The 24,790-nt window shown below is 43.4% G+C and overlaps 2 protein-coding genes across 2 annotated transcripts in view; one reads left to right on the top strand and one right to left on the bottom strand.

Annotated features, from left to right (window-relative positions):
• Positions 1-910: 910 nt before the first annotated feature.
• mogat3b (monoacylglycerol O-acyltransferase 3b) lies at positions 911-6,973 on the bottom strand. The gene is made up of 8 exons (XM_062988203.1): positions 6,829-6,973; positions 5,799-5,894; positions 4,936-5,043; positions 3,690-3,760; positions 3,414-3,618; positions 2,638-2,812; positions 2,138-2,322; positions 911-1,685 (listed from the first exon to the last, which is right to left on the bottom strand). The coding sequence occupies exons 1-8, from the start codon at positions 6,860-6,862 to the stop codon at positions 1,531-1,533; spliced, it is 1,029 nt and encodes a 342-aa protein (XP_062844273.1). The 5' UTR covers positions 6,863-6,973; the 3' UTR covers positions 911-1,530.
• A 3,006-nt stretch (positions 6,974-9,979) lies between these two features.
• Positions 9,980-24,790, top strand: part of LOC134303588 (neuronal tyrosine-phosphorylated phosphoinositide-3-kinase adapter 1) — a 33,928-nt gene continuing 19,117 nt past the window's right edge. Inside the window, exon 1 of the mRNA XM_062989039.1 lies at positions 9,980-10,068. The gene's annotated coding sequence lies outside the window, so the exon portion shown is untranslated. The remainder of the gene's footprint in view (positions 10,069-24,790) is intronic.

Here is a 24,790-nt window from a genome sequence, read left to right as displayed (position 1 = left end):
GTTAGAGTCAAGTCCAGGTTTTTTAAGTATGGGAGTAACAGCAGCCAATTTGAGTGATTGAGGGACTGAGCCAGAACTAAGAGAGGAATTGATTATCTCTGTGATAAGTGATGAGATAACTGGAAAACAACCCTTAACAAGTTTTGATGGAGCAGGATCCAAAACACAAGTGGAGCTTCGCATCCCTGTTAAGATCTCAGATAGGTCCAAAAGAGACACAGGTGAGAACTGAGACAGAGGCTGAGTAATAAATTGAGATGAGATAGGCGGAGAAACAGAGATGACAGGGGAAACTGTCAGAAAATTGTGGATATTCTCAACTTTTGTTTGAAAAAATGAGAGGTAAGAGTTACACTTGTCAACTGTAAAGGAATTGGTAGTATTGTCAACTGGTTTGAGAAGTTTATTTATTGTGGAAAAGAGAGTCTTAGGATTTGTTGATCCAGCATGTATGAGTTCGGAATAGTAAGTGGATCGGGCTGCCGTAAGAGCGTCTTTGTAATGTTGAAGATAATCAGAATAAATCTGATAATGTACTGTTAGACCGGTTTTCTTATAAAGTCTTTCAAGCTGGCGTTTACGGGATTTCATTTGGTGAAGCTCAATTGTGTACCATGGTGCAGAATGACTAAATGAAACAAATTTGGTTCTCAAAGGAGCCAGCTCATCAAGACATGAGGCGAGTATGTCATTATAGTAATCGACAAGGTCAGATGAATTACTAGACAGTACAGGACAGACAGACATCTTTTTAACAAGAGAATCTGAGAAAGCAGAGGGAGAGATATATTGAAGATTCCTGAAGGATATTTTACGTTTAGCTCTAGTGATGGGCCTAGTGACCTCAATGTCCATGATGATTGTCAAATGGAATTACGGTTAAAAATGAAGTTCATTAAAAAGATCAGAATCTATTATTATTAGTTTATTGTTCTTATTGTAATTCAGTGCTGTCATGTCAAGGCTCCTGGCGACCATGTGGATGGTGTTTTTCCAGATGTTTGGTCAGTAGGCTTGTTCCTTGGTCCTCCAATGGTATCCATCTATCCTGTTACTGGCCGTCCTCTTCTGTTTTCTATCTTCAGTCCTCCCAAGCATAAATGTCTTTTTACAGGCTTGATCTGGTCAAGGATCCATTTTGCCGTCCATCCAGACCAAAGTTCAAAAGCATCGATTATTTACATTAAATAATTGTCACATTACAGTATTAACATGAAGTAAGACTGGATTTGCCGTCACCTACAGATTCCTAACAGTCAGACTTTTGTGTTTGATAAACCGTACAGATTAAACCATCACAATTTCATTTTGTTCCTGTATTTTTCAATCTCAATTCTTGCGCATTTAAAATGAGCATGATGCAGATCGTCTGCACTATAAAGCCACGTACAGACTGGAATTGTTATAACGCTAAGTAGATAAGACTAACCCGCTCACGAGCTGGTGAGGCGTACATCTGTTCTATATACATAAACGTTTGTTGCGAAGGCACTTTTAGTCCTAAAATCTGTCCATACTGGTGTGCGTTGATTAGATGATGCGTAGCTGGTGGGTGTCGGCCAGTCCCGAGCTGGTTTTGTGTGCGTGGAAGAGTTTGGACAGAGACTCCATGTACAGTTTGTGGTAGTGATCCACCTGCTCTTCAGACGGAACAGGAACGTGTGGGACAGAGATGGGACTGCCAACTACGAGACACAAACAGATGTGGATTGTTAATTAAAAATGTACCCTGTTTATACCGGTGTTAAAAATAAATCATAGGAAAAGTAGAAACAGTTACTTAAAAATTTAAGTGTATATTTTTATTTTGGGTTACGCCATGGCAGGGATTCTTTTTCTGCTGCTTTAGCCTCAGCTCATAGACAGATGACCTTACATTCATAATGTCAACATCTGCGGTTGTTTAAATGTATTTTGGAGGTCTGTTCTGACTGCCTGGATGAGTTGTCTTTTAATCCTTAAAGAAATAGCAGGCTAGATAAATACATTCCATGAAAATACTGACTCTTACTTAGATTTGGTGGAGTCCTAGAGCTCCTAGAACTGTTTCAGCCTGCTATATTTTATCAGCTTCTTTCAGCTGGCAATCAGAAAGAGGGCATTCACTTCATCACATTAGGTTCGGTTCTGCACTCACCCACTGTAATGATCGGTCTCCTGTAGGGAAGGAGCAGCCAGCGCCCCCCGGTAAAGAGGCATGGGGCGAAACCCATCACCTGCTTGAACAGAGCCTGAAGCTTGCGACCCACGCTGCCCTCGGACAGCAGCACCTGTGGGAAGAGCTCGTTTTCCCCGAACGAATAGACTGGAACCAGGTCGGCCCTGAGGATGCAGAAAGGGTACATGGGAAATGTAGTCAATGCAAATGAGCATTTAGAAATAAGTATAAGAGGTACAAAATTGATATACAGTCAGAGCTTAGACATAACCAATCATGTCTATTGTGCTATAATAAACCTCTGTGCCATCTGAATGTGGGAGCCAAATTTCTATCTCGACTCCTGGTACTTCATGGAACAACTTCCGACAAGGTTCCCAATGCCTGTGGAGAATTCCCAATCCCTTTAAAACCCCTAGTTTTCCCACCCACTGGTTGAATTCATGTTTATTCACGTATATCCTGTTTAATTCTCTCACCCGTTCTCCAGAGCGAGTCGAACGAAGCCCTTCCTCTGCTTCATGACCACGGTGTTCACTCCGGGAGAGGATGCCAGCGACTCCTCGGCTCCTCCGATGATGATGACCACGGCGTTACCCACCCCAGCTTTGCTCAGCATGTACTCCAGACTTTGCTTATTCACCGGCAGCAGACCTGAGAGAAAAATGATTTGCTAGACCGTTCAGTCACGGCGGAAGTTAGATTGTTTTCTAGGCAGGAGAAAATAGTTTTTACATAGTAGCTAAAAGGTTTGACACTGTACAACGGTCTTAAGAACATAAATCTGCTGAAACCTTGTTGGAACAAGATTATAGTTTGGCGCTGAACAAATCTGGTACCATCTTTTCTTATTAATCAACATTTATTATACAGCCAAAAGTATGTGGACACCTGGGATTCCCAACAGCACATGATCTTGTTGGACATATCTTTTCAAATCCATTGGAATTAATAAGGATTTTTTAAGATTCAAGTGTAGATACTTTTTTAGGAAGGCTTTACATCCAATCTTGAAGTTGTCTGTGTAAATTTGAGTCAGTTAAGTCAAAATTGCATTTGTGCTTTACTGGACAAAAAGATCTTGCTAGTAATCAAAATTGTAATTCCTCCCAAAGTTCCTACACACCAAAGTCATGAAACCACGTCTTTATAGATTTTGCTCTGTAAACAGGGGCAAAGTTGAAAGAACCAGAACTCAGTTATTAGAAGGTGTTCCAGATATTTTTGGCCATATAGTTTGCGTCTACACACTGACCTGCGAACAGGATGTATTCTCTGAATATCGGCATGCGGAAGACTCCGGCCAGTATGGCCAGCGAGGCGCGCATTCCCGGGAAAGCCTGCGGGAAGCCACCGGCCTCCGTACTGAAGCAGGAGAACGCGCCCATGCTCATGATGCCATGTGGGTGGCAACCCAAAATGTAGTTCTTATCAGGGTTCAGTTCTGCTGTCTTCACCAGCTACCACACAGAGATAGAAGAGCATCAATAATTTTGATGAAAAGTTTTGTTTGATTTTAAGGATGGATTACCTTTACTGGGAAGTACTCTTTAAAGTGTTTCCATACTGCCCAGCTCCTCACAAACTCAGTTCTTCTACCACCTGGTAAAAACACACAAGGATGCGGTCAGTAAAGCTGCACTGGTCAGTATTTCATTCTTAAAATTCCAAATATGTCAAAATGTCTGGAGATGATAACGCAATTTGATTGAAGGAAGTGTGTCGCAAGCCTTTTGTAGCACAGGCTACGCTAACGTATGCTCTCAAGGAAAGGTTACAGCTGAGCAGTCTGAGACTAAAGCCTTGATAATAAACCCTCTTGTAAATCTGTTGGCGTTTTGATGTATTGATTAAAAAGCGAGGTAAACTGGGGCTGCCCAGCATTTTGGAAACATCTGCACCAATCATGTTTCTCCACTTTCTTTGTGTTTGTTCATGTATTATTATCTGTTTAATGCACCTTGAACTGTACAACATCTGGCTTAAGGCATAACATTTTATCAATCGTAATGAACTGCTGTTTATCAGTGACCTTTGAACTGAAGCCTTTAGTCCGGGATGAGTTGCACAAACAAAAACATGCATAATGTAGAGAAATGAGGAAGTGTGGAGCAGCCGTGGTTGTGTGTGTGTGTGTGTTGTGTTGGAATTTGTACCACTGGTGGAACTACCAGCAGTGCAGGGTGGCAATCTGAGATTTGTCATCTATATTGGGCCGTTTATACTGGTGTCTACACTAATAATCACCCATGAATCATGAGAAGGTGATCACTGCTTATCCCTGCTTGTTTGAAAGCGGGGTATGACCACAGGCTTAGCCATTGTATGGCGCTTCTGGAGATGAGAGGGTTAAGGGCCTTGCTCAAGGGCCCAACAGTGGCAGCATGGCAGAGCTGAGATTCAAACTCTCAACCTTTCAATTAATAGCCCAAATCTCTACCCACCAGGCTATCGTTGCCCTTTTGTATCTCTGACACTAGTGGGACTCAAACCCACAACCATTGAATGGCCTCACATCTGAGCCTAGAGTCCAATACGTTATCCTGTGGATTAGCGTGGCCCATCTTAAGTGCTGAAGCTCTCTGTGAAGAGACATTCCTTACTGGGGTCAAGATGCATACAGCGTTTTCTCATATTAAAAAAGCTAACCTGTGGGCCTTCTTGGCAAGCTAGGGCATCATATGGCAGCCAAAGATTGCCATTGAGCATTAACCATTTGGATGCAAAGGCAAATACAAAAGCAGGTGATTGTGTGATGGAAAAGTGGGTATAAAAACCTCTGTGTGGTGTTTGCCAGTCATAGATCTGCCAGGTGAAGTACAGAGTTGGGATTGGCCACAGAGACGTGAACATCAGGTAGAGCATCAGCAGCAGACATGATAAACCTGCACAAACACACACGAATGGGGTCGAACCATCAGAGTTTAGCATTACATAATAACAAATGATTTCTAAACAGGAGAGAAAAATACAGAGTATGTACAAAATGTGGCCAAAAGTATGTGGACACCCGTCCTAATTACTGAGTTTAAGTGTTTCCCATAGCTGAATGTTTTGTGGCAACCGTTTGGTGAAGGCATTGTGCACACAGCAAGGTCTGTAAGAACGTAGTTTATGAAGTTTGGCCTGGATATTTCCAGTGGCCTGCTCAGAACCCTGACCTCAACCCTATCACACAACGTTGGCATGAATTAGAACAATGATTACAAGCCAGGCCAGGCCAGAATTTCACACTGAAGTATTGTTGAAAGAACAATATTTCCACCTTGACCAGACTGCAGGAGTCGTGGTTGTGACCCTATTTGACATTCCCTTCCTCTGGCTTTGGCCTTTTGCCCAGAGAGCAACCAGACAGACAGACAGACAGACAGACAGACTCCTGCTGAGACTGGACCTGTTATGGTTGCAAAGTTTAGACAACTCAATATATAATGCCTGTGGTTTTGGAGAGGAATGTCCAACAAGCATGTTGTCCACATTCTTTTGGCAATAAAATCCATTATAGATTTTCTTCTAGGTGAGATCAACTGACCTCTGACCTCTTAGTCCTTCAAGAACTCGGCCAACAAAAATGACCTGAAGCAAAGTGTGTCGATGTGTGGGGGGTGTGTGGGGTGTGTGTGTTACGTGAATATCTCACCCATGAACAAGAAGCTCAACACCAGCTGTAAGACACTTATATCCTCTATAAACAGCTTCCATTGTGATTTCTGTTCTTCTTTCTTAAGCTCTGCAACTAAAAAAGTATTTAAAAAAAGTATAAGAACAATATTAAATTAAATGAAAGGATTTTAAACACGGCTGTAAATTAAATCAACAGAACGTGAGAAGGGGTGTGTTGGTGTGTTGCCTGGAAGCTGAGACCTGGGATAACCCTGATGGGTTGGGTTTGCCATTGTATATCTTGTGGCTCGTTTTAATAGATACAGTCAAACTCACTCACTCACTTTCTTAACCCCTTATCCAATCAGGGTCACGGGAAGGGGGGGGGGGGGGGGGTGCTGGAGCCTCTCCCAGCTTTTCAATGGGCGCAAGGCACACAGTAACACCCTGGACGGGGGGCGCAGACACACGTCCTCATACACACCCATTCACCTATAGAGCAATTCAGTGTCTCCAATTAACAAGACTGCATGTTTTTGGACTGTGGGAGGAAACCGGAGCTCCCAGAGGAAACCCACGCCGGCACGGGGAGAACATGCAAACTCTGCACAGAAAGGACCCGGACCGCCCCACCTGAGGATCAAACCCAGGACCTTCCTGCTGTGAGGCGACAGTGCTACCCACCGAGCCACCGTGCCACCCACAGTCAAACTAGTCCTGTTTATATGAGCAAAAAGAAGTCTACAACTAATCATAATCAGTAGCAGAGGATTAAAAGGCAGTACATTGTATATTTATGACTCCAGTTAATGCCATATATTCAGAAACCCCCAAATAAACGTTTGATTTGGAATCCAGTTATTGACAACTGGAAAACTCAACGACTGAACCATTAAAATCTCAAGACTGTCATGAAGGTGAAGCTTAGTGTTGAATTTTGTCAAAGACCAACAAACTAGAACTGGAAGGAATTCAGAAACAGAATAAGGGCACAGAGAAGTAAGACGTGGAGTAAAATACACAATAAAAGAGAAGTAAAAAGACTATAAACATGAGGTTCTATTCACCTGCACCGTTTAAATCTCCTCGGCCGACGGTCATTGCAGCAGGTCTGTTGAGCGCCTCACTGCTCGTGCATCTGAACGCTCGTTACCGTCCCCGCGCGCCTCTTGCACTTTGATCCATGTGCAGCAGATAAGATGGACACACAGGACCGGTGTGCACCCGGTTAACTGTCCGTCATGACCTTTATACTCCACGTTCAAGCAACGCACGGTTTCATCACAGTGCTGAAATTATGACACCGTGTCGCAAGGATTTCTCTATCTCTTCTGTAAACAGATTGGCCTACTGTACCGCGTCCAAGTGTGTGTGTGTGTGTGTGTGTGTGTGTGTCTAAGCTTGCTTCATTAAAATAAAGCATAAAAAGTACCCTCGCAAGCAAGAACACGTAGATTTAACACAATTTGGTTTAGAAAATGTGCCAAAATGTTAAATTAAGTTCTCTTTGTGTCACATGTTTTGTGTAATAATCTGAAGTAAGACACTTGTGCAATAACAGAAAAAACTAGATATGCATTCACTGAAGAAAATGCAAGTGTGATTGCAGCCCAGCAGAAGAAAATGAGGCAAAACGGGCGTGGTGGGTGAGCGAGTGTGCGTATACTAGAGTTGTATACAAATCAGTGTCATCAACGGGCCAAACGATTTAGAGCTGAAACCGCGTCAATATCTCGAAACAATTTACAATTGGGACAGTGTTGATATCTCGAAATTAAAAAACAATAAATGGAAGTGAATGTGGGGAAAATGGGCGTGGCAGGTGAGCGGGTGTGTGTACCCTAAAGCTGTATACAAGCCGCAGTGTCATAAACAGGACTGACTGGCGGCAATGTCTCAAAATTTCAACAAATAAATGGAAGTGAATGGGGCCAAAAAATCGGTGTGGTGGGTGAGCGGGTGGGCGTATCCAAAAGTTTTATACAAGTCGTGGTGTCATTAACGGGCCTTATGATTTACAATTGGGATGGCATTGATATCTCAAAATTTAAAAAAAGAATGGAAGTAAATGGGCCAAAAAAAAAAAAAAACGGGCGTGGCGGGTGTGTGTACCCAAAAGTTGTATACAAGTCATGGTGTCATCAACAGGAGGATTTATAGTTGAAACCACGTCAATATCTCAAAATTTCAAAAAATGAATGGAAGTAAATGTGGCCCAAAAAACGGGTGTGGCTGGTGAGCGGGTGTGCGTATCCAAAAGTTGTATACAAGCCAAGGTGTCATAAACAGGACTGCCGTTTTAGGTTTGAAACGGCGCTGATATCTCTAAGTGAATGGGGCAAAAAATGGGTAAAAAAGAGCGGGTGTGTGTACCCAACAGCTGTACATCATTAACTGCAATCACACTAATTACGTTTTCTCACCATCGTGTTGTAGTTCAGTTGTATGTAATAAAGCTGACAGCAGGGGGCGCTGCAGCTTCTCATCACACCCGTGCCTGTGTTTTTATCTCTCTGTCTCTGTGAGCGCACATTATGTGGCCTAATAGGCTCCTAAAAGCGCTATTACAGTCTGTTAAGTATGGACTAACCTGTAATAATTACTGGAGTATGCACTGTAAACAATTTATGGTTTCCCACCAATCCTCTCAGGCTGAACTATAATGGCTAAAATTACGAGCACGCTCAGTTTGCTTTGTATTAACCTGACAGTCACCATTAATCCATGCATTTCACTAAACACCTCACTCTGGTCAGGGTTGTGGTGGTTCGGGCACACTGGGCCCACCATGAAACACTGCGCACAACGCAAGAATGTCTTTAACCACCCCAGAACCTCATAAAAACATTTAGATGATTCATTTGGTGGCGTAGAAAGTTCCATGTTGTTTACCTATACATGTTGTGGCATGGCCTTCTAATTCCTCGTCATGTTTGACTAAAGCTAGTGACTTCTCAGTGTCCATATAAATACGGCTAATTGCTCCTAATAAAATGTAGGCTACAATAAACAGGTAAAAACCCAAACTGATGCTTTATGCTGGGAGAATATTTATTAGCTTTGGGGCTTCTTTACAGCATAACAGCCCATTATTATTATTATTGTTTTTATTATTATTATTATTATTATTGTTATTGTTATTGTTATTATTATTATTAGTAGTAGTAGTAGTAGTAGTATTATTGTTATTGTTATTATTAGTGTTATTATTATTATTATTACTATTATTGTTATTAGTGTTATTATTATTATTATTATTAGTAGTAGTAGTAGTAGTAGTAGTAGTAGCATTGTTATTATTATTGTTATTATTAGTGTTATTATTATTGTTGTTATTATTATTGTTATTATTATTATTGTTATTATTATTGTTATTATGTGTTATTATTATTATTGTTATTATTATTGTTGTTATTAGTTTTATTATTATTGTTCTTATTATTATTATTATTATTATTATTATTATTGTATTAGTGTTATTGTTATTATTATTATTATTATTATTATTATTATTATTATCAGCATGGTAATAAAAAGCCTGCTTGGCTGTGGACCCAGTCACCCAAGTTTGATTTTCACCTTCGGTCTCTGTCTCTGAGTTTTGCATGTTCTCTGTGTGTCTTTAAGTGTAAGTGAATGTGTGCAGAGTACAGTTGCTGTTGGGATCTGTGTCCAGGGTGTGTTCCTGCCTTGCGCCCGGTGAGTCCGGTTGATGCTGGACTCACTCACGTTGACCCTGAGCAGAAACGAGCAGGTTGAACTGCCCCGGTACAGGTGTAATTATTAGTGAGTGATTAAGGGCTGTCATGTGATGCTGTGGACGGGCGATGGACCCAGCGTGACCAGGATCATGTAAAAGATGAACGCATAACTGAATGGACTCGTTATCTGCTTATCAGAATTTTGGGATTCCGTCTTATGAATGGGGTTCAGTCGAGGTACCGGCCGTGCGCGCGCGTTCCTGACCAAAAAATAAAAATAGACCGTCTGACATCACGAGGCGTCTAGACATGCCCTCGGTGTGCGTGTGCGCGCGCAAACGTGTGCGTGCATGCGTGTGCATGTAATCGTGGAATCAAGGTGGACCGATTGACATCTCGGGGTGTTTAGAAGCGCACCTTGTTGGCGCGCACACACGCACACACACACACACACACACACACACACGCATTCACACACACGCACGCGCGCTCGTGTCAGCTCGGTTTGGGCAGTTTCGGCGCGTCTGCGCGGTTTCTCCTGACGCTTTGAACACCGAGCGGCTGGTGGACCGACGTACGGACGCAGACCGGGATGATGGAGACGAGGTAAGTCCCTGGATGCAGGGGATTATCAGGGGGTAGATGTTCAAATAGAGGCCGAACCGAACCAGGTGCTTCTCCTTACAGAAGAACTGCGACATTAATATTCATGTCCATGCAAATATCTCCGGTGACACATCCGCTGGTTCTGCCGCTGCGGTGGTGAAAAAAAGAATAAATGCGCACAGGAATTCGTTTAGTGATCACAGTCGGGTCTTAATTCGTCTGGTTTATCTGGTGCTTTTCCTCCGTGTGGGATTTTTTTCCTGCGTCAAGTGCAGCGCGGATACCGGAGCGCAGAAGGACTGTTGTTTACAAGAAGCGCCGAACCGACAGACGCCGAACCGACAGACGCTCCATCCTTCAGTCTGTTTTTATTATTAATTTTATCATTCATTATTTTTTTAAAAGGGACTATTTTTCTGATTCGAGAAGCTTACCAGGGTAAGCTTTGAATTGTCCTGTTTGCATTTTGCTGCTGTGTGATGTTTGGCCTTAAGTGTGTGTAAGTCAGCATCCGCGCATCATCTCAGCGTTTCATCATCCCATCATCTCATCATCTCTTCATTTCATTAATCGGCGTTAGGAATAAAAACACCTAGGGACGTTTTTATTGCCGCCGTGGTCCTTGTGGTGTAATACGAGCCGGTTCGCCATCGATTTGTGTATGAAAATACGGTTACAAACATCAGTGGTGGAGTGAAGGGAGGGAGGTGCTGGAGGAGGATCTGGCAACATGAGCCGTCTCGGTGGAATTGACTTTACACACGTTTTTATTCAGCACTGATTTACGACACGTTTTTTTGTGTATAGCTAAGGGCAATGCCACACATTTCTCTTGTTTGTGTTTGTTTTGGGTGGCGCAGCTGGTAGAATGGGTGCCGCACAGAGATAAGAGGTGTTCAGGACCAGGGTTCGGATCTCACCTCCAGTCAATAAGGAGTTCTCCTCAGATGTTCTACTAATGTCCAAGTGTGGAGGAGTGTGTTGCCTTTCAATGTATTATCACAGTGTCCATTTCACCTTTAAGAACACTTTTTCTGGTGCCCCGAAAGGTTTGACCCATAGATACCTGAAGGGCGTTCAAGGTGCTAGGTGGAACTTTTTGTGCTTTGAGGGGTTTTGGATGCTTTATAGTTCCAAGTAGAGCCATTTTTATTTAAAGGCCCCATTATGAGGCTTGGGGATGCAACAGCTGCACCTTAATGGGGATAAATGGTGTCTGTTTGAATCTGTTTCGGTTGTAGTTATGGGTGCTGGGACACACTGTGCTGTGGACACGCTTTTTGGGTTCTTATGCTCTCTGAGTGCCTGGAATCCTCCCTAAGGTGGGCTTTGGATCAACATCTTGCCAAATGCATGCAGAATGTGGACTGGCTATTCCTAAATACTACGTGTAAGGATTGGCATACCATGCAAGGTATATATATGGGGCGGGGGGGGGGGGGGGGGCAGGGGCATGTCCCTCGATATTCAGATATGCTCAAAATACCCCCCTAATATACTAATGTAAAAATAAACATTGTGTAATGTTAGGAACATCGATGTTCCAATCAGCAGCTGGTATGGCAGGAATGTATTAGAATGGCAGGACACCCCCTCCTTCCCCAAGTGGGTTTGGTCCACCCCAATGTCCAAGAGTTCAAGTTCAAGTGTTCAAGAGAGTCTTTATTGTCATTTCAGCTCTAAACAAATACTATATACAAGTACTGAAACCAGGACCAGGGGGCAACATGCTGCACATCGGTATGAGTCCTGGGGACCTGGAGGTTCATGTGGTTTTCATTTGGGCACTCCGGTTTCCTTTCTGCTCCTGCATGTGGTACAAGTTGTGAACAAGACTTTATTTAATGAGGAGAGAAAATGAGGAACATGCAAAAACAAAACAGAAATGTGATGGGGTCATGTGGTACGTATGTATATCCGCTTATAGGTACCATCCAAGCGACCAGTAAAGTACATTTTAATAATTCAATTTATAAACGTCTATATTATTACATTATAAATGCACATAAATCACGTTTACTATTTAGACATAATGGCCATGTGTCCAAGCAATGGACAATGAATCAAAACTGATTATGCAGTGGTGTGTGTGTGTGGGTGTGTGTGTCTGCATGCATGCCTTAGTGTGTCCAAGTATGTGTGTGTGTGTGTGTGTGTGTGTGTATCAGCTTCTGCTAAGGATTGTGGGTTGTGCACTCGTTCACTGCATGTATCCAGGAGTAACCATTGATTTCTGAGTTGGCGGATGACTGGAGGCATGGCGGTACTGGATTCCAGTGCCACACACACACACACACACACGTCTGCAGTATCCTCATCGTTATCATTCATCATTCTCAGTCCGTCTCTTCCACCAGCTATCCCTTCAGCATGGATATGTGGTGCGTTCAGAGTTCAGGATAGACGAAGAAACGTAAAGTAAGCGTGGTCGAGAGAGCAGGATCGCTAATTCAGGGACGGAGGGGCTGGTGGAAAGCAAAGCAGCAGGAAACGATCGGTAATATTGATGGGGAAAGACTGAGAGATGAGGGAAAGGGAGGAGAGGTACAAGACTGATCTGAGTGTTCTTGCTTTAAAGGAATAGTATAGCGTTCGCCTACTTTCAGGGGTGTAGGCAAGGCGTGGCCACCCTCATGAGAGATGTGGCCACAATTCTGGACACGTGAATGTTAGTGCTCAGGTGGCACAGAGGGATTTTCCGCTTTCCTGAGTCTGAATCTCAGCTCTGCTGCTGGTTGGCTGGGCGCCCCGCGCAAGCACTATTGGCAGTGCCTGCAGCAGACAGGGTGGGGAAAGACCGGACTGTAAAGTGGGTGCGGTCTTTGCTGTGTAAGGACTTTGGTTAGTATCCCGAGGTGCCTGTACACATGAAGGAACGCAGAGATCACGTTTGAATCTACTGAAGTACGTGCGAACAAGAAGACGTCGGTGGACTGAGCACAAGCCAGAGGGAGCATGTGTCAGGCAAAAAATACCCCCCTTGGACGCGATCGGGGTTCCCAGCAGAAAAATCGGCTGGACTGGGTGGCTACTTGAACAGTGATTGGCTGTTGTTCATAAGGGTAGGACAAAGCCGAATCAGGGTTCCTCATAACTGGTGTAATTCTGACCTCTGCTGGCAGAGCTGGTAAATAATGCTGATCAGTCTGTGACACAAGGCTGATCCGCATATGAACTCGCCTCGTGCAAGTGAAAAGAGGCAGTTGGTACATGTCGGAGGGGGCGTGTGTCAGTTGCAAGACTCCTCAGTCAGCAGTGGAGGGATGTATCGTTAGAGGTGAAGCGTAACGCAATCAGGGTAATTGGATACGACTAAATTATGGGAGGAAATTGGGAGAAAAAAGGAGAAAACCCATAAATAAAAACAAAAACAGAATTTCAGTCAATTAAGAAGGTAAAATTTATTTGTTGCGCCATGCAAATGATTATACAACACCTAACAATCCAGATCAGGTGTTTCAGCCACACCCGTTGCTTAAAAATGTAAAAAATGTGCTTTTGTGTGGACGACTGAGCCATAAGCACATTCAGAGCGATGATTATACCATTAACTAAAGCTTTTCTTAAGTAAGGTGTTCCTAATAAATAGAGTCTAGAACTAAGTGTAGATTTTTCACATCTCGTCCACACGCTGAACACCAGAGAGAAATATCAACATTAAGAGTGATTAATAGATTCATAACTGAATTAGAGGTTTATAGTGAGAGAGTACCGGCACGAGGGAGAGAGAGCAGCGATGAGAAAATCACATCAGTTTGGTAGAAAATTGCTAAAACGAGAAGCTTGTTGTGTTTTTTTCCCAAGCAGCGGAGTAAGAATTTAATTCCCACAGTGCAGATTCAGTTACACCTGAGGATCTATCAGCTCGCTCGATGAAAAGGAGAAAATTAATATAAAAAATGAAGGATGTGAAGTTGTGTTTCTGAAGCTGTTATTATTTTAATTTATACTTCTTTTATTTCAGCATTTATTAAATGTTCAGTGATTATAAAGCGGAGGTTCCTAAAGAGTGGTCCGAATGCCGCTGATGGTTTTCTTTTAACTGATGACTTTTGATAATATGAGGGGAAAAAAGTGTCCAAAACTCATTTATTCATTGTTCATTTTTTCATTTTTTGTCACTGTTTCATTTCACAACTGCTTTATCCTGATCTGGGTCGCAGTGGGTCCGTCTTACTGGGTGAAAGCCAGGAAACACTCTAGACAGGTCACCAGTCCATCACAGAACACACACATCCACACTTAAGGCAATTTTGTATCTCCAAATCACCTCACTGGAACGTCTTTGGACTGGAGGAAACCCACACAGACACGGGGAGAACATGCAAACTCCACATGGAAAGGACCCAGACTGATTTACCTGGGAATCAAACCCAGAACCTTCTTGCTGTGAGGTGACAGTGCTACCCACCGAACCACTGTTGCACTCTAATAATACTAATAATAATAATAATTCTGCCCTCCGGCTGGGCTGGGCGGCTGTATGAACAACGTTTGGCTGTTCATCCAGGAAGGGAGTCGGATACGGACCTCTGCTGGCTGATTGATGAGGAATAATGCTGATCAGGGTGTGGCTCTCCGTGCACAAGGCTGATATGCATATGAATACACCACATGCAGGTGAAAAGATGCAGTCAGGTACTGCACACGTGTCGGAGTTCGGTTCTGTCAGTTCTGTCTCTTCAATCAGGGCAGGGGTCAGCACCAGTACCAGAGAAGAAGTGTAATGCAATTGGGTAAAAATGGGACGTGTTAAAAATTGGGAGAAAAAGGAAGAAAAAGCATTAAAATATACAGTATATAATAATAATAATAATAATAATAATAGAGAGTTGAGAGTGTGAATCACTGCAGTCACATTAGAAACGTACACTTCTCCCCTCCCAGTGAAATCGCCGGCGTGGTTATTAATAGAGTTTGAATGGATATAGAAGAAGTGCAAAGTTCCTAGATCTGCCGCATAACCGTCGCGCCTAACAAGCTTAGCGTAAAAAGATAGAATCAGTTGTGTTTGCTAGCGTGTAGCGTGTGGGTTGTTAGACGGGCAGCGCCTCTTTCCCGCCTCGAGCTCTCTGATTTATTTTTTGCCGCTGTCGTCCCGGCGTAAGCTTGTCCTTATACGAACTCTGCACCGGTGTCCTCACACACGCCCGCTTCTCTCACTATGTGGGGAGGAATAATCAGAGCTGCAGGCTAAATCCGCTTTTGGAATACGCCTCGGAGTAACGGCGTACTGTATTGTTTACCGCGGCGTGTTTGTGCTTCCTCACACGTGCTTAATGGTGCCCCGTGTGAGGGACGTTTTCAATTAATACACTATATGGGCAAAAGTTTTGGGATACCTCTTCCAATGTGCCATAGCAGCCAGAACAACTTCTAAACTGCTTGGTGTAATGAATCAGTTATATAAAGCAACAGTTGGAGCAATGGTTTAGGGAAGGTCCTTTCCTATTCCAGCATGACTGTTCCCCTGTGCACATGAAGAAAAGCTCAGTTTAAAGAAACTCCAGTGGCCTGATCTCAGCACCACTGACCAACATCAGTGCCCAGCTATACCAATGCTGTCTCCTTTTGACTAACCAGGCACAAATTCCCACAGACATACTGCAAAGTCTTGCATTAAGCCTTCTCACAAAAAGGAGCGACTGTTATTCTAGCTGAAATGATCACATAAAAGTCGCTCTGTTTTATTAGCATTAGTTTTTTTTAAATCAGATGTCCAACAAGCTCACGATCAGGTGTCCAAATACTTTTGGCCATATAGTGTACTTATATAGTGGTTTTATTTCTTTTATGAAGCAAACCCAATCCTATTAGCAGCCATGTTTAACTCAAGAAAGAACGTTTTATCTTAATATTTTACAGCTATTTATTTAGCTGGTTAGCTACAGATGATATCCAGTCATATAACGTATGTAACATACCTGCTAATACCTACCTAGCTTAAAAATGAGCTAATATTGAGCATTACAGATGATATCCAGTCATATAATGTATGTAGCATACCTGCTAATACCTACCTAGCTTCAAAAATGAGCTAATATTAAGCATTACAGATGATATCCAGTCATATAATGTAGCATACCTGCTAATAACTACCTAGTTTCAAAGATTGGATATCATCTGTAATGCTTAATATTAGCTAGTCATGTAATGTAGCATATCTGCTAAGCTACCTAGCTTCAAAACTTAACTAATGTGTGTGGAATATAATAATCTAATAAATATAATGAAGATTTTGATACTAAAATCTCACTCATTTCACCCAGACAGGGTTTGCTTGCTGTTTGCTAATGTCTTCAGTTAGATGTAATAAACAACAGCTGCATTGCTATTGATTGCTGATTTATGACATAAATCAGAGCAGTAGCACTTCTAGAAATGTATTAATAGCAATAAATGTGGTAGCATTTCACAGCTATTTATTTAGCTTTTTAGCTACAGATGATATCCAGTCATATAATGTGGCATACCCGCTAATAACTCTCTAGATTCAAAGATTAGCTAATATTAAGCATTACAGATGATATCCAGTCATATTATGTAGCATATTTGCTAAGCTACCTAGCTTCAAAACTTATCTAATGTGTGTGGAATATAATAAATATAATAATATTATTTCTTCCTGTGAGAGTTTGCTTGCTGTTTGCTAATGTCTGCTAGGTTAGATGTAATAAACAAAAGCTGCATTGCTATTGATTGCTGATTTATTACATCATAAATCAGAGCAGTAGCACCTCTAGACGTTTATTAATAACTATAAATGCGGTACTATTACATTTAGAAAATAATCTCAGCGCTCCTGTAGCCGCTAAATGCTGCAGATTGAATCGTGTATTGCTTAGCATTTGGCGCCGAATGCTGCGTTCGCTTTCTAATCAAGGTCCCTTTAATTGAAATCACATAACGATCTGAAACGCAATAACAGACGCAAAGTATTTACACCGATCAGCCATAACATTAAAACCACCTCCTTGTTTCTACACTCACTGTCCATTTTATCAGCTCCACTTACCATATAGAAGCACTTTGTAGTTCTACAATTACTGACTGTAGTCCATCTGTTTCTCTACATGCTTTGTTACCCCCTTTCATGCTGTTTTTCAATGGTCAGGACCCCCACAGGACCACCACAGAGCAGGTATTATTTAGGTGGTGGATCATTCTCAGCACTGCAGTGACACTGACGTGGTGGTGGTGTGTTAGTGTGTGTTGTGCTGGTATGAGTGGATCAGACACACTCACTGTCCCTGCTGGACTGAGAATAGTCCACCAACCAAAAACATCCAGCCAACAGCGCACCATGGGCAGCGTCCTGTGACCACTGATGAAGGTCTAGAAGATGACCGACTTAAACAGCAGCGATAGATGAGCGATCGTCTCTGACTTTACATCTACAAGGTGGAGCGACTAGGTAGGAGTGTCTAATAGAGTGGACAGTGAGTGGACACGGTATTTAAAAACTCCAGCAGTGCTGCTGTGTCTGATCCACTCATACCAGCACAACACACACTAACACACCACCACCATGCCAGTGTCACTGCAGTGCTGAGAATGATCCACCACCTAAATAATACCTGCTCTGTGGTGGTCCTGTGGGGGTCCTGACCATTGAAGAACAGCATGAAAGGGGGCTAACAAAGCGTGCAGAGAAACAGATGGACTACAGTCAGTAATTGTAGAACTACAAAGTGCTTCTATATGGTAAGTGGAGCTGATAAAATGGACAGTGAGTGTAGAAATAAGGAGGTGGTTTTAATGTTATGGCTGATCGGTGTATATTTATATGTATATTTAGAGCGACCCGTGTGCATGCGTGAGCAGGTTGCATGCGCGGCCCTGCGACTGTCTGCTGCTTCATGTGCATGGCATGCAGCGAGTCACCTTGCTTACTGCTGAGTACAGTGAATCGCGGCGAAGCCAAGGACGGAGCAGGGAGACAGGGGAGGGGAGAGAGCCGAAAAAGAAGGGAAAGGGGGGTCAACGAGTGCTTCAGTGCATGCGGAGAGCGAGAGAGGGAAGAGGAAGAGGGATGGAAGGAGGAAACGGCGGGAGTGTTTTCTGTCGGCTTGCAGAATCGAGTGATGATACAGCCATTGCTTTATAATATAATATATTATAATCTCTCTCTCTCTCTCTCTCTCTCTCTCTCTCTTTCTCTCTCTCGTACCTGTGAGAAGTAGGTTTGAGGTCAGTACCGGCCTCCTCCCAGCAGCTTGCCGCAGTACCTACACGTGTGTGTGTGTGTGTGTGTGTGTGCGTTTGTGCACGTGTGTGAGACCGTGTCGGGGTGATTTATGCCGTTTATCTTTCAATTCAGGTGTTTTAGCCTCATCAAAACGAAATACGTGTTTCCTGAGGGCGCGGTTGGACGAGGCATGGCTTGGCACGCCTGACTGGCATGCACAGAGCTCTGGGGGGTGTCCAACACGCTGCGTCCACACACACCATGACTCTAAACTGTGCACTCATGAATATGAATAAAAATTGTGTATTAATAAGCATAGAAATGCAACAAACGCACGTTTATGGAAGGGAAAAGGAGCATGTGGGCAGATCATGCTAATCCAGGGCTTTGGAAGCTGGGGGCAAAGCGCAGGCATGGTTCGAAGTACAGTAGGACCATCTGACCATCCTAATTAATACTTGGACCCCTAAAAGGAGGTAGAAACAACAGTTGGGGGGTTGCTAGTTAAGTAAAATATATGGTTGACCACACCTATTGGCCAAGGTTCAGTTTTTTCACAGCTGAGCCGGGATTCTAACCCACAACCTTCTGATTAATGGCCCAAAGCTCTAACAACAAGGCTACCACTGACCCAAGACATTTTGCAGCACTGTGGTTCAATTTTGACCCACTTCTCCTCAGATACCCTCTGAATCGTCCATCGATTTTTAATGTAAGCACGAGTGGACATTATTTTAAGGGACCGTTTGCCCCACAGCCCGAGCCCAGGAATGCCCCCGTGATACGGGCACGGCCGGATCAGCGTCACATGATCTGACGTCCTGAAAATGTTGGCATTCACAGGCATTTACACAAGCTCAAGCTTACACACACCTGTCACTGTTTGTTGCGCTAGGGGGGGTGCGACCAGGTCCTCTTACTCTAGTGGGTTTTACACCGAGCTGGTACGTGACATTTTCAAACTAGATGTTTCTATTCAGTCTCGGCGAGTAAGACCAAGGTTATAAACACCCACACACACACCCACACACACTTCTCTCACTTGTATTGGTTCAGGAGTGTTTTGTTGCCCTATTTTTCTTTGCCCGCTGTCCACGGCTTTCTGTTTGCGTGGCCGAGGAGGCCGAGATCTGCAGTGACCCCTCCTTCCTGTACACAGTCATACGTTTCCAACACACAAACACACACACACACACACGTTCTGCTGCAGCCTCACACACGTACACACAATACTCCAGGGGGATGAACGCATGTTCTCATATGTACTGCGGTCATGAAGCGTGCACATGCGCACTGTGTTGTTCTAGATCCAGTCAAAAGGTCATAAATCACTGCGCCAGGTTAGAATTAAACAAGAACCCAGCTTAATTGGGTTCAGACTTAATTGGTCGGGTCTGAGGGAGGCAAAGCCGGACAATAATCACCTCAAAGCTGCTGCAGCAAGCGCAGATAATGAAACATTGATTGCAGACGAAGCCTTTTCACACAGAATCAGGGTATGAGCTTAGATTTTTACTGAAAGGGCATCGATTCAAAATCTTAAGAATACATTCCCAGCAGAAGTGAGCCTGTTGTAGCCTCAAATAGAGCGCCAACTCCATATTAATGGAATGTCCAACGAGTTTAAGGGTGGCTACATATTTTGGCCATGTAGTGGGTTTGTTGTCTGATTTGATTTAGTCCATAATGTCTTCGCATTTGATATTCAGTACATCAGACGTACACTGTATGGCCAAAAGTATTTGGATGCCTGACCATGAGCTTGCCGGACGTCCAATTTAAAAAACAAGTGGTATTAAAATAGAGTGACTGATATGTGATCTTTTCAGCTGGATCAACAGCCGCTCCTTTGAGAGGGCTTCTCACAAGACGTTAGAGTATATATGGGTATGGGAATTTGTGCCCATTCAGTCAAAACATGGCAGCATTTGTATGGCTGGGCACTAAAGCTTCAAAGTGGCCTTTTCTTCATGTCTTTAAAGAGCTTTTGCTTTGTCAACAAATTTATTACACCTGTTAGTAATTGTGGTGGCTCAAACACATGAATTCAATAATTACAAGGGGTGTCCCAATACTTTTGTCCCTACAGTGCACGCTACTGTTCCAAACAAGCTATTAATGCTTATTACGAAGCTTATAGGCAGGTCAAAGTAAACACGAAGCGATAACCAAAAAATTCAAATCCAAATTCAAATCACAGCCCGGAGAGCACACGCCAGCACACAGGGTACCACACGCGGGCAAACAGGCAGGAATTTGCAAACCAGACCAGGGCGTCCAGTGTATGTGGAAAATAAACAAATGTTCACATATTTGACAGAAAACTACACTAATTTATGTCCTTCCCTAATGTGTTTTTACCTTTAGCCTTTATTTGGCTTGACTTGTTTTGAGTAAGGATAGATGGTCATGCTTAGCCCCGCCCTCACGTTACACTAGTATTTGCTAATACACTAGTATGTTCTTTCCATGGGGTTCCTCAGGGTACTCTGGTTTACTTCAACCTTCCAAAAAACATTCATTTGCGACGACTGCTGCCCTGGCTCTGTGTTTCCTGGTGGCCCCGGGCCCACAGTGACCCTGATCAGAAAGAAAACAGTGGAAAATGAATATAAATGAATGAATTGATAGATGCTTAGGCATTTTTGCAATCTAGTATAGATTTTGACAGACAGAATGTGTATGTACATAGATTTATGTGTCTGTGTGTGTGTGTGTGTGTGTGTGTGTGTGTGTGCACACGTGTGTGTGTGTGTGTGTGTGTGCGGGCGTGTGTGTGTGTGTGTGTTATTGCCAGTACTGATATGGGTTTAGTATGAGGACACACACACACACACACACACACACACACAGTGACTGAAAACCCTCAGTCCTAATGTGCAGACTTTGACAGACATAACATGTAAGTATATAGAAGTGTGTGTGTGTGTGTGTGTGTGTGTATTATTGCCAGTACTGATATGGGTTTAGTATGAGGACACACACACACACACACACACACAGTGACTGAAAACCCTCAGTCTTAATGTGCAGACTTTGACAGACATAACATGTAAGTATATAGAAGTGTGTGTGTGTGTGTGTGTGTGTATTATTGCCAGTACTGATATGGGTTTAGTATGAGGACACACACACACACACACACACACACACACACACACAGTGACTGAAAACCCTCAGTCTTAATGTGCAGACTTTGACAGACATAACATGTAAGTATATAGAAGTGTGTGTGTGTGTGTGTGTATTATTGCCAGTACTGATATGGGTTAGTATGAGGACACACACACACACACACACACACACTGAAAACCCTCAGTCCTAATGCGCAGCCTTTGACAGACAGAACATGTATGTACGTATCAGGGCTCTAGACTAACTTTTTGCACTGGTTGCACTGGTGCGTCTAACTTTTTTTCTTAGGTGCACCAGCACAAAATTTAGGTGCACCCAAATTTTCGACTGCATCGCATTTAACACCGCAGTTTCACAGGTTCACTTTTTTTTTTTTTTTTTTTATCACTGTCCATACAGGCAATATTGACTTGTAATTAACTAACAATCTGGTCAACATGGCCTCGTCTGATGATCTGTTTGCTACTGCCTGCCGCTGAAAGGCAGTGGGGAGAGGGGGACACTTGGGCAGTGCATTTATCGCCGCATGTAATGTGTTTTATAGATGCATTGGGTTTTTTCAGCCTTTCAATTCAAAATGTATTAGAACCAGTCACAAATACACTATTGCCGGCCATGGTCTTCCCATGCTCTTTACAGTTAATTATAGTATTATAGTCTAATTATAGCAATTATTTTTTATAAAAATTATAATAATAGAGTAAATGTGTATGTATGTGAGTATATCTATTTATGTGTGTGTGTATATTTAAAATTTTATGTATATATATGTGTGGGTTTGTGTGTGTGTGTGTGTGTGTGTATGGGGCTCTAGAGTGTTAGAGTGTAATCTTAAATGCAGTGCATTATATTATCTGCTTTACTGAATCTTTTACACAGATTCCCAAAATCGCTTGCGGTGCACTCACTGTGTATTTTGACTACATGTATTCTAATATATTATGGTCTTTTAGTTATTTTTATATTTTATTAACGAAAATATTGTGTTTTTACTTTTACTCGCTAGCATTAGCCACTTGCTACTAGAGGGTCGGCTCACCTAGCCGCTGTCCGGTGGGGATGCTGCGGGTCTTTTGCTGTGCGGTGGTGGAGGTGTGGGAATAAAGGCACACAACAGGGTAGAGTCACTTTAACTGTTTAGTCAGGACTTCGGTGAGCATTACAACACTTTAGACTGCCTAGCTCCAGAATCCGAACTTCCATTCTGGGGACATCCGGCGAGTCTCATATACAAAACTAAATTAACTGCAGAACATCCGAACGCACATGTATAAACCTGGTGCTGCATTCCGATTGGCTGAGCTGAATGTTGCTTACATATCACCGCTAGAATATTGTCCCGCCCTTCACTATCTCTGATTGGTTTAGACCATGTTATTGGCCTAATGTGTGTCTGTTTTTTTTCCTTCGGAAGCCTGGTCGCACCGGTGCGACCTGAGATTTTTTTTAGTCGCACCATTGAGAAATTAGGTCGCATGTGCGACCAAATTGGTCGCACTCTAGAGCCCTGCGTATATAGAAAAGTGTGTGTGTGTGTGTGTGTGTGTGTGTGTTTGTTATTGGCAGTACTGATATGAGTTAGTATGAGGACACACACACACAAACACACACACACACACACTACTGAAAACCCTCAGTCCTAATGTGTAGCCTTTGACAAACAGAAAATGTATGTACATAGATGTGTGTGTGTTGTGTGTGTGTGTTATTGCCAGTACGTATAGACACACACACACACACACACCCACTGACTGAAAACCCTTAATCCTAATATGCAGCCTTTGACACACAGAACATGTATGTATATAGAACTGTGTGTGTGTGTGTGTGTGTGTGTGTGTCCATACGTACTGGCAATAATACACACACACACACACACACACACACACAGTGACTGAAAACACAGTCCTAATGTGCAGCCTTTGACAGACAGAACATGTATGTATATAGATGTGAGTGTGTGTGTGTGTGTGTGTGTGTGTTATTGGCAGTACTGATATGGGTTAGTATGAGGACACACACACACACACACACACTGACTGAAAACCCTCAGTCCTAATGTGCAGCTTGGCAAACGTGATAGAAAGCGAGGGAGACAGTGTTGCTAGGAGACCACACACAGTCGCTATGGCGAGAGACTTGTTTTCACATCACGCTACCATTCCTCCACACTCCTCTCTCTCCTCCTATATACGTCTGTGTCTCTCACTCTCTCTCCCCAAGCTATTTTCTCTCACGGTCTCCTTATTGTGTCCTCGTATCTCTGCCATCTCGGCCTCTCTCCGCCCTGCCCATCACCGGCTCCGTCTTCACGTCCGTCTGCGTTGAGAAACGGTTCCTGTCAGGTTCCCGCTCTCTCTCTCTCCTGTTCTCCGTGCACCTCTCTCGCCCTCGCGCTCTCTCTCTCTCCTGTTCTCCGTGCACCTCTCTCACCCTCGCTCTCTCTCTCTCTCTCTCCTGTTCTCCGTGCACCTCTCTCGCCCTCACTCTCTCTCTCTCTCTCTCTCTCTCCTGTTCTCCGTGCACCTCTCTCGCCCTCGCTCTCTCTCTCTCTCTCTCTCCTGTTCTCCGTGCACCTCTCTCGCCCTCGCTCTCTCTCTCTCCTGTTCTCCGTGCACCTCTCTCGCCCTCGCTCCATCTCCCTGCCCGCTGTCAGTCTGTGCTGAAGCGTTTTCCCGCTCCAGACTGAGGGGAGACTGGTCTCCAAGACGACAGCCAGGTGCAGTGTGAAGGCACATGTCAGGGAGGGGGATCTATCACACACACTCACACACACACACACACACTCACACACACTCTCACACAGCTGGCAGCTTGTAGAAAAAGTCTGAAATCCCCTTTCTAAATCCACCATGATCTGTGGATCCCTCCACGAATGGTTCCGAGAGCGTCAAAAGGACATCAGATGTACACTGTATGGCCAAAAGTATTCGGACGCCTGACCATGAGCTTGCTGGACGCTGGTGTGGTCAATAAAATAGAGTGACTGATATGTGATCTTTTCAGCTGAATCAACAGCCGCTCCCTTGAGAATGCTTCTCACAAGACTTTAAAGTATATATGGGTATGGGGATTTGTGCCCATTCAGTCAAAATATGGCAGCATTTGTATGGCTGGGCTCTGATGTTGCCCAGAGCTGTTCAGCAGTGCTGAGATCAAGATAGGTTCTTTAAAACCAAGCTTTTCTTCATGTCTTTAAAGAGCTTTTGCTTTGTCCACAGATTTATTACACCTGTTAGTAATTGTGGTGGCTAAAATACATGAATTCAATAAATAAAAGAGGTTTTCCAATACTTTTTGTCCTTACAGTGCAAGTTACTGTTACAAACAAGCTATTAATGTTTATTATCCCTCTACGATCGGTTCTGAGAGCGTCAAAAAGACATCATCTGGACGTAC

Source organism: Trichomycterus rosablanca, chromosome 26, assembly GCF_030014385.1.
Source record: "Trichomycterus rosablanca isolate fTriRos1 chromosome 26, fTriRos1.hap1, whole genome shotgun sequence".
Lineage (NCBI taxonomy): Eukaryota > Metazoa > Chordata > Actinopteri > Siluriformes > Trichomycteridae > Trichomycterus > Trichomycterus rosablanca.
Note: the sequence above shows the minus strand (reverse complement) of the source record. Positions and strands in the feature narration are given on the sequence as shown.